A 16,046-nucleotide genomic window follows, 5' to 3' on the forward strand; every position below is an offset into this window, starting at 1 on the left:
TCTGTCCTATGTAGTGTTTCTCGCAGTTGCTGCATGGTATTTTATATGTCACATTTGTCCTGCTTCTTGTGGGCATGGGGTCTTTCGTCTTTGAGAGTAACTGGCAAAGTGTGGCTGTTGGTTTGTGTGCTATCCTTATTCCAAAAGGTCATAGGAGTCTTGTAGTCAGTTCTGATGTGTTTCTAACACAGGGTAGGGTGGCCAGTGTGTTGGGGGCGTGCAGTTTTTTTTTTTTTTTTAAAAAGTGTTGTTTGTTTGCCAGGCATCGGCGGACAAAGCTGTTAGGATAACCATTGTTTGCAAAGACTCTGTAGTGGTGTCCCTCCTTGTTTTTGTGCATCTACATACCACTATGGTACAAAACCGGAAACAAGACTGCCCACTATGACAGACCAGACCATATAAGTTCAGAGTGAGACAGAACAACAGTGCTTCAATGGAGGCTACACAGCACTGACGATGTTACCTCGAAGGGAGACGAAACGTTTGCACGAAAACCAGTCAGCTTGGCAAACCAACCAACAACTCCAACCGCAACCTGAGCTACAGATCTTTGTTAAAACATTTTATTCCTGGAAACTGTTCAGAATATGATCTATGAATTCATATCTTTCTCACAGTTTCGCTTACCAATTGGACTATTCCAGAAGACTGAAGTTCCCCCAGGATTAATGTACAACCTTTGTTACATGCTCCCATTATCTCCCAGCTTATTCTGTCTCACTGTGTAGCTATAGAGGGTCCATAGATTACTACTAACTTTTTACTTCCTTCTAAGTTTCTTACTTCCACCTGTATAAATTATAGAATTTCCCATTCAAGATCATTTCTTGCTGTCATACTTATTCCATCCCATACCAACAATGCTAGCCCAATTTTTCCTTCCTGCTGTCCTTTCAAAAAGAGATCCTGAATATTTCGTTCTCAGCTTTGATCCCCTTGTAACCATATCTGTCTAAGGTTATACACATTAATGTATTTTTTGGGTAATTCACCTATTTTGTTCTAAAAACTACATGCATTCAAGTAAAGAACCATTGCTTTTGCCTTTTACCACTATTTCCCCTTTTGACCCTGCTGGTTTCCGATGTTTGTATTCTGTCCCTTCCTGTCCCACCCTGGATATTGTTACCCAAATAGCTGCCCTGTAATTCTGCCATATCCTCTTGCTTTGTAAGCTTACATTTCTCCTCTACCAAACCCTCCAGACTAAGGGTCCTTGCACAGGAGATAGGCTTTGCCTTTACCAGGATATCCATGGGTATGTACTTCATTGTTGAAAGCTGTTTCTAATTTAACACAATATTTCTCAACATTAACAAATACAAAAATAGCAGTATCGAGCAACATCCTTTCACAAAATAAACCAGAAGTTAAACAAAAAACTAAATTGCTAATCATCATCGATTTAAAAGAAAAATCCCAGCATGATCTGCTGCTTATCAATGTGGACAGACAGAACAGTCAACTGTTTGGCAAGGGGAGATTCCATTGAACCTTTGGAAGCATATCAGGTGACACAGTAAATTTGCAGACAGCACCTAATGGATGGATATAGCATGGGAATAAATATGGAAATGAACTGTGGTAACATTAATAATGCACTTTAAAAAAATTTTCTTCATAAGATCTCACTTTTTAAAAAAAAATTTTTTGCCACTTGTCTGCTTCCATGCTGTATGACTCTATGACTTTGCACCTTATAAATGACAGATAGGTTCCAGACTACCACTGGATATTTGGCAATATTATCTTGAAGATACTAAATGCTATCCAAGTATGACATTACAGTTCTTCTCATGTGATTCTGCCAGCTTTTTAACATCTCAATATAGTTCTGATGGGGAATAAATCAGTACGTATTTTATTCCATGGGACTAGATAACCCTTGAGGTTATGTTCTGTCACTTACCAAAATAAGTCTATTCAAAGCCAAAAAGAAGGTACTCAGCACTGCAAAGATCACCGGCACACTTAAAACTGACAGAAGATTTGAGACAAATACCTGACAGTTTAAACAGCAGCTCCGATGCCACTTTACAAGACATATCCTGGTTGAACATTTCTGAAGCAGCAGTGACTTCAGAGATCTTCTTTGATTTCTCAGGAGGTTCCTGTGTCACTGGTGACTTGTTGCCAAATAGATAACCAGACTGCGGTGAAAGAATGGGATCAGGCGGTAACTTCTCTTTAAGCTCATCTTTAGCTTTAAACTTTGGAGTTAAAGACCCCCTTTGGTTTGCAGCTGTTAATTCAAAAGAGCAAAACACATGAGTATAGCACTACAGGGTTTGACTTTTATTTATAGGCACAGTGCATTTGCTGCCTTATGGGCTATGCTAAAGATTATTGATTAAGCACAAAAGGTTATCCTTAATGCATACAGGCTGAAAGTTTTGAATTTTACAGGAAGATGATCAAGTTGCTGACTCAGGTGCATGGTTTCATGGGCAGTTGAAGATATTATGTACAGTGAAAGGTGGATTTGCAAGCTTGCCCGCTAGGAGTGTATTTTTGGAGTCAGAAAATTAAGGGCAATGCAGCCTACTAAACAATGGATGGAAATAAATGTTGAAAAAGACTAGAATTCCTGCATTGCAGTCTTGCTGGGAGAAAGACCGTGTCACTGAGCATAAAGTTCATTTCATAAAAATAGTTTTGGAAAGTTAGCGGGGGGTATCATTAGCTAAATCTAAATCTGCTCTCACCCAGCATCTCCACTTCAGAGGTTACTACCAAAAAACCTCAGGTGGAAAAACCAAATGATTTTTCCATTCTTTTTCGGAAAGACCAAGTGCAATTATAATGCACTCACTAAAAATGACTGATTCAATGTAGACTTTATTTTAAACCTGGGATTCCTCAGGTCTGTATGGCTTAGTAGTCCAAATAGGAGTTAAAATATTGAGCCATTTGTGGAGGTAGGACTCCACTTTATGATTCAACACTGTATATACAGGATTAAAACAAAAACCCAAAGAACTGTATATGCTGGAAATCAGAAACAAAAACAGAAATTGCTAGGAAAACTCAACAGGTCTGGCAACATCTGTGGAGAGAAAAGAGAGTTAATGTTTCAGCTTCAAGGGTCACTGGACCCAAAATGTTAATTCAGCTTTCTCTCCAAAGATGCTGCCAGACCTGCTGAGGTTTCCTAGTATTTCCTGTTTTTCCGATTTATCCAGGAAAATTGAGATTTTTTTCATTTCTCATGTTTATTTCTTGATGACATTTTAAAGTTCTAAATTTTTAATTGGTATTTTGTAACATTTTAGTAAAATATTTTTTTTTCCCTCATGTTAGCAGTTAAAAGATCTTCTGGAACTTAAGAGGTTATCCAAATGTTAAGGTGAACTTCTTTGAGATTATTATTTCAAAATGTAGGACCAGAGGGAAGCTAAATAAATTAGTGACAAGTAATTGCAAACAAACATTTGGAACATGTCGGGCGTTCAAAAGAAACTAAATATCACAGACATTCAGAAAAGGATGGATGCTGAAATTGTGACATTGTATTCAATTGTTAGAAAATTTTAGCTTCTACTGGTGCAAAGATCTTTCTCATTCCACAAATTTTAATTATTTTCTTGTACAATATTCTCTTCTTATGAGACAATGAGCAACCAAAAAGATTGCTTTTGGTGAATTATTCACTTGGTATACCATCTTTAGGTCAGAGCATTCACATGTTTTCCACAACCCAATCTATCAGAAGTTTCACAGAACAAAGTCTTTCACAAGATATCTGCTCATTGTAAGGCTAGCATCAATTGCCTCGTGTCTGACCAATCAACCTCACAGCTCAATAAAAGATGAACTATTCTTACCAGTTGTGTTCGATTCATTTTTATTTTTGTATCAAGACATGTGCTATTCCAAATATAGAAAGACGTAATGGCCCTATTAGACTTAAATTTGGACATTCTCAATATCTACCTATTTCTAATATTCATTTATCATCAGTAATATGCTGCCTCTTTGCCCTCACCTCCCAATCACACAACACATACTGAAGGTTTCACTAATTTGGATTCACTAATCTATCCAGTCCCCTTGTTTTTCATACATTTACCAGCCCTAATTGAGAAATAGTTATTCAAATATTTTTGCGAAGAATCAAACTATCTAAAGTTGAGGTCAAATGAATAGTTTCCCCCACATCAATTCAACTTGAAAACAGCAACAGGCAAATTAAAAGTCCCAGCACTATTGCTTATAGTTATGTTTATAACCAATGCTCCCTCTAAGCTGTGCATTCAAGTACCCATGCAGCAACTAAAAAGACTGAAAAAGCTGTACATATTTGATTGTCTTCCACCGAAAAACTTCCAATCGTGTCTAAAAATCCCTTATGAAATCTGTGCAGGCACACCAAAAATATGAGGGAACATTGCTTACAGTCACAGAGAAAAGTTATTACAAAACTGGAAAACAGAACAGAAATTAGAACCTGTAGATTTATCCTGCATATCCAACGCTGACTTTCTTGTACCCTATGCTTTTCTGGTTTTGATGTAGTTTCTGAATGCCACATGCAACACTTTCACAAGTCTCCCCATCATTAAATATATAGGCAAGCATAACTGAAATAAATTGAAGTTTTTTTGAGCAGTCTAACAAAAGATTTGTTACACTGAATATTACATAATGTTATATAACTAAAAAAGGTCTGAAACAAAAAAAAAGGTAGAGTAACATTAGAACACAGCTAAAATTGGAGTTTCTGTCGATAGACTCAATGCTTACAGTGTTAAGCAATCACAATTCCTCGAGACAGGAACTCAAATCTGGATTGACACTTAGACCCTTTAGTAATGCAGGTTTGTTAAAATTTCAAACAGAGGATGATCGATTAATCAATCAATAAATAAATAAATAAATGGTGCTGTGAATCTGGAATGCACCCTCTAAGGATGATGGAGGCAGAAACCCTCATGACATTTAAAAAGTACTTAGATGTGCATTGCGATGTCAAGGCACAAAGACTATGGATCAAGTGCTGGAAAACAAGATTAGAATAGTTAGGTGGGTTTTTTGACTGCACAGATGTGATGGCCAAATGGATACTTTCTGTGCTGTAGGTCTCTGATTCTACAAATAATTCCTTAAAGTGAGGTTAACTTGACATAGTGAGAGAATTGGAGGAGATATCTGCCATTTAATGCTAACCGTAAATCGTACTGACCCATTTTTTCAGTGCCAATGATAACAAATGTAGATGTTGACTATTACGGAGGGCAACAACAGCTCTGCAGTTTCCAGATAGCCCAGTTACACTTGAATCTGGAAGCTGCAATGTGTCCGAGTGGGCTCCACCCATTACTGGGATTGTGACTAGCCACTAAGCCTTCCTGACGAATCTGTGCTGCAGCTGGGAAAGAATGTTCCACTGTAAAAAGTAGGTAAATAGATTTTAAAACACAGTCAGTATGTGCAGACCTCCACTTTGCCGCTGGCCTGAAGGTCTGGGCCATTCTATCTATATTCAATTTTTGGATTTGGAGGAAGTTGAATACTTCTACAGGAACAGAATTTGTCAATTAAGCCTCTCAAATCTATTCCATCACATTTGATTCGTATGTCAGTCTTGCTTTGATCAAATTTTTCTTGATACTTGAATTAACAAAATGATTTCACCGAGACGTGAAAATTTCAGTTGATCCAACACTGATTGCCATTTTGGGTAGACAATTCCAGATTTTCACTAATTTCACTGCTAAACGGCCTAACTTACTGATACAACAGGGAAATACACGAATGATTAACTCTTATTAAATTCAAGAAAAACTAAATAACAGTTGTGATGCTTTAAATTGAATAATTTGGTGGCACAGTGGTTAGCACTGCTGCCTCACAGAGCCAGGGGCCTGGGTCCAATTTCACCTTCGGGCGATTGAATACGCAAACTCCACACGTTCTCCCTGCGTGTGGGTTTCTTCCGGGGCCTCTGGTTTCCTCCCACAGTCCAAAGATGTGCAGGTTAGGTGGAATGGCCCTGCTAAATTGCCCATACTGTCCAGGGATGTGTAGGTTGGGTTGATTAATCATGAGAAATGCAGGGTTACAGGGGTAGGGTTGAATGGACTCAATGGGTTGAATGGCCTTCTTCCCCACTGTAGAGATTCTACGATATAAAATGAGGCAAGCTCCTTTAGAGGGTTAAAAACTATCACCAGTTGAAAAGAAGGAAATAATGCTACATTTAAGTACACAAAAAAATAAATACCTGATAACTTCAGAAGAAAGTCTGTTGCAGAAATGTCTTGACTCAGGGGAAAGGCATCTTGATTGTCTGTAAGGTCAGAGGATTCTGATGGATTTGCTGCACACTGCTGAATTGCCTCTGGTCTTTTGCCAAACACATGACTATCTGTTAATGACACACTGATGACATTCACATCACTGGGTTCCTCCTTAACTGATTTCAATGGAACAGCAGATACCTTGTAGTTTTCTGCTTTTGTTTCATAGAAAAGATGGTCCTGAATGTTCAGTGTATTCCCAAGCAATTCTGTTCCCTTTTTCTTCTTATCAGCAGTCTCATTAGAAAGTGTCCTTGTGACCTCAGATTCAGTAATCTCTTCTTTGACCTTCACCTCGGTTCTGGGAAAGTGCTGATGACAGCGCATGTGAAGTTTTAAACTGAAATGACGAGATGAGGTGAAAGGGCAAAGCTCACAGTGGAAGGTTTCACCTCTATCCTGATGCTGATGAACCTGCTGATTGACAAAGTTGTTTGAAAAGGGAACGCTAGAACATGATAAAAGCTTCCAGTATAAACCTTTACCCTCATTCCTTCCCATGTAAAATGCAGACAAACTCCCTTTAGAGTGCCTCGTTGGCAAAAGAATCCACACAAGCCAAAGAATCGAATGTGCTTGTTAATACAACAAAAAGGCTACAACAATTCCGGTCTCAAATTCCTGCACAATTGATTACCCATGACTTTACCTAGCATCGAAAAATCTTTTTGAAAAACAACTAGACCAGGAGACTCTCTGATGTCACCTGAAAAGCCAAGTCTATTGTACAGAAAATAGATTGAGGGAGTGTTACAAGGTGGGGTTAGCAAAACTGATTGGAACACCAACTTTCATGCAAACCATGAAGCCTACTCACAACTATATGGGCTAGATTACCCAAAATTTCCCATCACAAATCAAGTCTCTATTTTGACCAATGTTTCTTTTTGCAGCTCCTGCTAAATAATTGTAATTTTCTTTTTCATTTTAAGATCACAATGAACATCCATGGAGGTTTGTTGCACATGACTATGACAAAAGTTTTCCCAAAGTGAATGCACCATTTAGAAGATTACTGTTGCAGTTTACGGAACAAATTGTTACATTAAAACAAACACATCAGGCAATGAATCCCAAACCTTAATATCTGTGATTAGCAAACGGTGATATGAAGAAGCCAAGATGTGTTTTAAGGCAATTGCCCATTCTGTTGTATTGGTCTGCACTGTCTGTCCAGAAATTATACGTGACCTACCTGCAGAGCTGCCAAAACTGCACTGAAACTGAATACAGGGAGTCAACTCTTCCTTCTAACCTGCAACCTGATAATAGTGCAAGTGAGCTCAGTTCAGGTTCTCACTTAGGAAACAACTCCAAGATTGAGAAAACAGTAGATGAAGAACTCAGGGAATATATAGCTACGTTTGCCAGTCTATGACACAGCTGGTTTGTCCTGCACCTTAGCAGCCTTTCCAATATTACGCAAGTTAAATCATACTGTATTTTAACCAACTTCATAATGATTGCTCCTAATGGTAAAATACTACCACTTATTCAGATGATCTTTTCTCCAGATTCTGCGCAACTATTGGCTTTGTGCAGTGGACTGAAGCTGTTAAAGAACCTACATTGCTGTATGTTTTGATAGCTCTTCCAGTGTCACAAACACTTGGATACACTTATCAGGAAATAACACCAACGTTACCAAATTGTTGGTTAAAGATTATATTGACTTTTCAGGAAATTAAGCTGAATCATTTAATGAAGCATAACAACAAGCATTTTATTCCTAGTATTGATTTTTACTTTGCTATTCTAGATATTAGTCAAAATTATGGCACTCAAACATAAATTAGTTTAGAAATATTGCAAAAAGCTACAGCAAGCATGTTAAAAACTCTGATCAATAACAGTGAAATACCTTCAATCTGATACTTTGATGTTAGCTTTCTCTTACCGAAAGCTTTATAGCTCGATTTTCAATTGAACAAGTGACACAAGTTGATTTTGCTCCAAATCCACAAGCTCAAATTTTCATTACGTGCTCAGGTTTAATACCTAGCGAAATATATTCTAAATTCCATTATCTGTACTGATAAAATATTCCACCAGGATAGCAATAAACATTGGTTTGGTGGCTGGGTTGAGAAAGAGATGGTTAAATTGACAGAGCTTCTAGCATTGATCCTTGTGTAGCAGCCTAGTTGGGATGTGGTGGGACTATTGTGCATCATTTGAAGACAAAATCCATCTCAAATACAATCTCTGAACAAATCAGATGGATAGCCAATGATCAACAAATTTTAAAGTGAAAACAGAAGACAACTCGTGCCCATAACATCAGGTCCCTGAAATATCTTGAGGAAAATGAAAAGGCAGAACCCCAGACTGAAAGTTGGTATTTTTCATTCTGCAGATTAGGATGAAAAGGTGTCTGTAATTAGTCAATATTTTAACGTCTCTGCAATTTTAGTTTTAGGACCATATTTAAAAAAGCCACCTCTTCTAGGTCCATATGGTCCATTCCTAGTCCTTTTCCCACTTTCTTTGTAGATTAATTGTTTTGGAGAAACTACAGAATTGCTTACACATCATTCACTTCTTATAATTGATCAAGTTTAAGTTTCAATGATCGTCAGTTGTTACTGAAGTTATCACTGTATTTATCTAAAACACTTATACTGTATTCCAAAATTAAACAAGAAAAAGCAATGAATTTGCATTCCAAATTGCTTTCATCAGCAAAGTTCTTTCACAGTAAAACAGTACATTCAGATTTATAAAATTACATCCTCACTTCATTGTACCTTCATGTGCGATTTCAGATTATCCTTGCGTGCACAGCGGAATGGACAGAGTGGACATTGGTGACTTTTTAGCCCTGTATGAATCACCATATGACGTTTCCAGTAGCTTTTACGTTTAATAACCAAACCACAAATAGGGCACTGGAAGGATTTTCCTCCCTCTTCCTCGGAAACTGTAGAGAAAAATAAGACTTAAAGTAATTGCTGCTGAAGCAATACATTTCCACCTGGCCCATTATTCAGATGAAAGACCCCAAAGAATTCCATGCAAACTCAAGCAGCAGAGTTGTCCAAACCGGTTCTTGGCTTTCCGAGTTATATGCACACCTGCTCAAAGATCAACTAAGTGCTAAGTTACTCTTTCCAAAGCTGTGCATTAGGAAATGATCGCCCTCTGATTGGAGAGTAGTTCAGAATAATATTGTTTGGATTCTAATGAGAACTTGCATTTGAGTGCCTTTTATGTAGAAGCTTAAAGCAAAGGTGTACATTGAGTCAAAGGAGGTGGTGATGTCAGAATGGGTACAGCAAAAATTTGGTAAAGAGAGCTTTGAAGAAGAAAGGCACGGAAAAGCAATGCATTTCAGTGACAAAATTCCAGAATGTGGGGCCTTAGCTATCTAAAGAGATACCAATTGTGGAGCAGAGGTAAATGGATGGACAAGAAAACACAGTCAGAGCAATGGGAAGTTGGAGGGGATAAGCTCTCGAAGACCAAAACCAACATTCATTAGGGAGTACAAGGGCTGTATGAATGAGCCTTGGTATAGATTAAAATAAAGGCAGGGTTGTTAAAATGAGCTCACAGCTACATACTGAAAGACAACCAGAGTGGCACCCACAGACCCTTTGTCGGAACTGAAAATAGCTGGGGTAAGGTTGGTATTTATATTGATGATGTAGAGTAAAGAGAAGACAGAGAAAAGGGATAGACCAACAAAGATTTGTTTCTTTGCATATTCTTCTTCTCTCTCTCTGCACAACATGTACTCTATTCTTTCTTCCTATCTCAACCCATAGACATAAATACCTCCCTTCCCCAACTACTTCCAGTTCTGACAAAGGGTCACTGAACTTGAAAGATTAATTCTGCTTCTCTCTACTAATGCTGCCAAATCTGATTTTCTCCTGCATTTTCTGTTTGTGTTTCAGATTTCCAGCATCTACAGCTCTTTGTTTGTATTGTACTGGAATAGTCAACTAGAGAGATGATAAAGGGACAATCAAATTTTCAACAGCAAGTGAGCTGAGGCAGATGTAAAGGATAATGGTCAATGAGGTGAAAATAACCAATCATTTTCAGAGTTTGGAAGCTCAGGGAAGGATGAAACAGGGTGAAGTTGCCAACTAGCTTTGCCACAGTCAATGGTTGGAATGTGGAATGGAATTGATGGCAAAGACACTGAGCTTGTTGTGGGATCAAAGATGTTGTCAGTGTCCCCAAAGTTTACCTGGAGGATACAGGGGGTCAAAAGGTGGATATTGAAAAAAAAATAATCTGAACTTGCTCTGGGAACAAACACCTTGAAATGGAATCGGAAATAATACAGATTTGTAAAACATTTTGAAAACACTAGCGCCTTTTTAAAAAAATCTCTATGTTTTGGATATAGTTCCAGCACTTGGGAAGGGAAAACTTGGACCATATTGCAATCCATTACCAAATAGTCTACTAGTATTCAAGGCAGAATGCAAATACAAAAAAAGGTATGCAAGTGTTGCCCCCAACTACACTTCCTGGTTACCGGAGCATAGCTTCAACATAAATGCCTGCCTATCTTTAACATCTAAATTGAGGTTATGTCTTGGCACATCGAGAGAATACAACAATACACATGCACAAGACAAAGAAAAAAGCTAGTTATCAAAAGTACCAAAATCAATAAAGAAAATCACATGCAAATTTGAACTTCAAATAATACTTTTGACAGCACGTACCTTTATTGGTAGACTTTAGCATTTTCTGTTTGGCTGTTGGCAACAACATCTCGACTGGAACTGATGGAATCAGCTTTTCTTGTTTCACTTCCAAAGACTGCAAGGTATCTCCTGGGATCAGTTGATTTTTTCGCTCAACCAACATATTCCCAGCAGCCCTAGCTGCAACTTCTTTCAGTAGAGCAGCTGATGAGGTCATTGAGGCCAGAGAAAGGAAAGTGCTTCCTGGACGCTTATGATCTTGAGCAGAAGACAAACTTCTTTCACTAACTTTCTTTGAAAGAGCAGCCAATGCAGAACTAGCAGACTGCTTTTCTATGGGGTTATAAGGCGATGAGTATGGACTAAATCTCACTGGCTCCTCTTCCCTCGAAAGACTTTTGTCCAGACGAACTGCATTTGCAGCAGCCTTCAGTTTCTGTGTAGCTGAAGCAGGTGATAAGCTACAAGATGATGAATTTTGCAACCAAATATCCTGATTCCACATAAAGTTGTTACTTGGACTAAAGTTATTACTTTGCTCCTGCTTAGCAGCTAACTTCCTAGCAAGAGCACTTAGTTGCAGTGCGTGAGTGGAAGACGGTGACAAAGGCAAAGCTGAACCAACAGCAACTGCAGAATCATCTTTCTCTGTAGTTACCAAATCAGGCTTGGAATTGATTGACCCAGCCTCCAACAGACGTCTTAAATTGCTACTCATAGGTTTATGTAACATATGGGATCCCATTTCATGCAACAGCGGTGATGGAACAGGTGACAATACATCTTGTTTTTCCAAAGTGTCTTTGAACTGTTCATTTTCAGAAATCAGCAGCTCCGAGGAGTTCCTTAAGGGAGTTGTGCTCCCCAAGGAACTTTCTGGAGAGGTTGCCTCTTCTTGCAGTTTATTTCCAGGAGACACATTAAGGTCTTCTTGCACATCTAAATAGGAGATTTCAGAAGGTGTTTCAGAGGCATTGCCAAACCAATTCTCCTCTTCGCCCAGTTCTCCTCCTGCTTCATCTTCATTTCCATCTTGAAATGAAATTGGAAGATGTACCACAGTCAAACATTATACGATACTGTTATTGAAACTGTAACCTCATTTTTAGTGTTTTCATTCCCACAAGGTAATTTATCTGCCCGTATGCCCAATACAACAAAAAAAAATGTTCCCAAAATTCAAGAACCACCTTGGTTGATTTGTTTAAGTCCATGAACAGTCATTGAATAGTTGTGCCATTAGTTGCAAAAATGCCAGGTTTGCAGTTTTATTCAACCTTGCTTGAAAATAAAGATTCGACTGCTGCATCTGTTGGATGGGCCTCAACTGAAACACTGCACCTAATTCTGGGCACTACATTTTTAGAAGATTGACAACACCTTGAAGAGGATGTAGTGGGGAAGTTTACTAGAATAGTTCCAGGGATGAAGGAATTGAGTTATGTGCAAAGAAGAGAGAAGATGGGTGATTCTCCTTAGTTTGGAGGAAGGGAAAGGGAAAGTCATTAGAGATGCTCAAAATTATAGGAGGCTGAAATGGAGTACATAAAGAACTGTTTCCATTGGCAGGTAGTCAGTAACTTAAAGAGACATATTTAAAAATAATTGGGAAAAGAACAATGGGGAGATGAATAAATTGTTTCATGTGGTGAATTGTTCCAATTTGGATTAAATTTGCCTGAAAAAGGGTGGTTCAATAGTCAACAGTGGCCTTCAAAGGAAATGCATGAATACTCAAAAAGATGACATTTGTAGGGCCACGAGTAAAGAGCAGAGGGTGAAATTAATTGTTTTTTGAAAGAGAGAGGCAATTCGTCAAAATTGTAAAGCTTTACGAGTTGATGCAAACAAATGTCCCATAACTTTAACCTTTGTTTTGTTTCCTGTCTCATCCAGCAATGGCAATGCTGATGCTCTCAAATAACTCAGAACACCTTAACCATTTTCCAAGAATGAGGCTTTGGTTAAGGTAATCATATAAAAGGTGTGTGGGTGAAGTTCAAAAACTACGTAATGAATTTAAAGCACTGCTTCTGACTGTCATCATGAGCTGATAGTATATATTAAAAACCCCAAGTTAGAAAGTAAACAAAACTCTGCAAACTTAAAGCACAATGAAATCTCCACGTTGTCTCTTCTCTACATCTAACTTTAACTTACTAAATGCATAGTCTTATTAAAGCTGCGACTTCCCCTTTTGATATCATAAATGCATAAACAAAAGGTCGTTATTCTCTTGCCATAAAAGATCAATGATCACAACTTTCTCTGGATGGGATGAGTAAAATGCTCAAATCAAACTGCCACTGCAATTATCACAGAAAGTGATTATTCTTTGGTAAAGTTGATTCTTTTCCAAAAAAAATAATGTACTGGCTTCAAAAATTGAATTCTTGTATTCTCTCTTCATATTTGTCACAATAATGACCAAATGAAAAATAACAGAAATGCAAAGTAAAACAGGCTGACTATAGTGAACAAGTAACACAAGCAGTGGCTCCTTACTCTAAAAGGAAGTGGAGACTAAAATGTGTGAACATCTGACTAACCGACATTAGATGTTTCTTTCACATGCTGCTCCATGGCAGATGGGAAGAAAGGTCGACAGTGAGATCAATAATTAGCATTGCTTCAAATGTTGTGTTTAATGGCTGTTCATTCTAAAGTTTAAAAAAAGCCTCACAGCAGAGGTGGAGGCACGCAGCTGGGGTAGAGTTCAAATGACTAAATCAAGCCAACCAGGAAATTAGGTATAAACGCCTTCCTCCAAACATGCCCCTTTCCATAAAGCAAAAGAAGAACACATGACCATTTGCAGCTATAAGTCACTCAATACCATGAATAACAAAGAAAATTACTCAATAACAAATTAGTGTATTAATTCTAGTGTCAAAAAATGTGGAGCTGGAAAAACACAGCAAGTCAGACAGCATCTGAGGAGCAGGGCAACGTTGACTTCCCTGCTCCCTGGATGCAGTCTAACCTGCTGTGTTTTTCCAGCTCCCTATTTATTAACTCTAGCTTCCAGCATCTGCAGTCCTTACCGTCTCCTAGTGTTTTAATTCTAGATGGTCTCTCACTTTTGTCAGTCTCTGTACATGCACTATCTTAAATCATGGAAGGTTTGAGTTATATAGGAAGACTGTATAGGCTAGAGCATAGGATGTTGACAGGCAACCTTATAGAAGTTTATAAAATAATGAGGGAGAGAGATTGAGTTGATGACAGTTGTCTTTTTCTGAGCATGGGGAATTTACAAGGTTTTTTTTGAAATTTAAGAATCCCTACAACATGAAAACAGGCCATTTGGCCCAACAAGTCCACACTGACACTCTGAAGAGAATCACACCCAGACTGAAGCCTGTATTTTCCATGGCTAATCCACCTAACCTACACATCACTACACACTACGGGCAATTTTAGCATGACCAAGCCAACTAGCCTGCACATCTTTGGACTGTGGGAGGAAACCACAGCACCCGGTGAAAACCATGCAGACACAGGGAGAATGTGTGGAGTTTACAATATACAATTGCCCAAGGGTGCAATCAAATCCGGGTCCCTGGCGCTGTGAAGTAGCAGTGCTAACCACTGAGCCACTGTGTTGTCCCCACCAATAGAAGAGAGATTTAAAAAAAGACATAACAGGCAAATCTTTTACAGAGGGGGTGGTTTGTGTGTGGAATGAACTTCCAAAGGAAGTCGTGAATGTGGGTACAATTACATCATTTAAAAGACATTTGGATAAGTGCACAAACAAGAAAGAGTTGGAGGTAAATGGATCAGGAACTTGCAGGTGGGCTAGTTTAGTTTGGGATTATGTTTGGCATGGACTGGTTGGACCAAAGGGCCTGTTTCCATGCTGTATGATTCTATGTGGGTCTTCAAATCATATGCATGTGTTGCTGTCGTTCACTCACATCTGCTCAATTCTAGGGTGACTTTCTTTCCCTAGTTAGCGAGTGTGGCTTCCATGATATTGGTTGTCGCTGATTGTTGGTTTGTGGACCAAATGAGTCTGATCGTCATCTCTCACTCTGTACAGATGGCGAGATATCTTCCTAACCAGCTGCCTGTTACAAAGGAACAGCTTCTCCAGTTGTATATTGATCATTGAAACTGAAGGCACGCAGCTAGTTGTTCAACGTGTACTGCTTGCAATTGAAGTGATAATTGAAATGAAGTGGATTTACACAGATGCCAAGTTGCTATATGGGCTGACCCTTGTTGAGAGCACTGAGCGTTTACTCATTGACTGTCTCTTCTCTCTTCAGCTCTTCCTAAGACTTGGCTTCGCCTTTTCACTTTGATTGTGTCATGCTTCCTGTTACCAGTAACTTTTATACTATTGGAAGAGCAGTTAGGATATGGCATGACATTAGTCTATAGACTGCACTACTTTCCATTCCTTCAACAGGTACATTTCTCCATTCAAGGGTTGTCTTGTACAAGTCTGTGCTGGATTTTGCTCAATTTCATTATGACCCCTTTGGCAATCTTCACTGTCACTTTAGTTTTTCCATTCAGTTGGGGATATAATGTAGAGATGATGTATGGTGTCCAATTTCCCAATCCTGTACGAAACAGTTAAATTCTTAACTTGTGATTAGATGGTTATTCTCACTCTGAAATAAAGTTGTACTGTCAGCTATTCTACATACTCACTGGTAGTTCTTCCACGTCAGCCTGTCAGAACAGTTGGTGACAAAATAAACAATTTGAGTGTGTAAAGAGGTACAATCCAAGATTCATCCATGGCCTCTCTGGAATGTCATGAAGATGAGTAGCTCTTAAGGTGCCTAGTTTTGTTTGTTACAAGCACTCCATCAGCTGCTGTGATCCTAATTCTTTTTGTTATTGAGTCACACAGCATGGAAACAGACCCTTCATCCAATCAGTCCATGCTGATCATGTTCCCAAATTGAACTAGTCCCACCTGCCTGCATTATCAAATGTCTTTTAGAACTTTGCAACTGTACCTGCATCCACCACTTCCTCTGGCAGTTCATTACACAGACTGACCAATCCCTGTGTAAAAAAAAAAAAAGTCCAATTCTGCAACACCAGCTATTTGTCA

At 38.6% G+C, this 16,046-nt stretch overlaps 1 protein-coding gene across 1 annotated transcript in view; it reads right to left on the reverse strand.

Moving 5' to 3' along the window:
• Positions 1 to 16,046, reverse strand: part of znf827 (zinc finger protein 827) — a 95,641-nt gene that overhangs the window by 59,594 nt on the left and 20,001 nt on the right. The window contains exons 2-5 of the mRNA XM_048607212.1: positions 10,988 to 12,001; positions 9,050 to 9,222; positions 6,227 to 6,716; positions 2,006 to 2,245 (exon numbers count right to left, since the gene is read on the reverse strand). Of these exons, the coding sequence (XP_048463169.1) occupies positions 2,006 to 2,245; positions 6,227 to 6,716; positions 9,050 to 9,222; positions 10,988 to 12,001 (1,917 nt within the window). The remainder of the gene's footprint in view (positions 1 to 2,005; positions 2,246 to 6,226; positions 6,717 to 9,049; positions 9,223 to 10,987; positions 12,002 to 16,046) is intronic.

The sequence above is a fragment of the Rhincodon typus genome, chromosome 1, assembly GCF_021869965.1.
Source record: "Rhincodon typus isolate 14 chromosome 1, sRhiTyp1.1, whole genome shotgun sequence".
NCBI lineage: Eukaryota > Metazoa > Chordata > Chondrichthyes > Orectolobiformes > Rhincodontidae > Rhincodon > Rhincodon typus.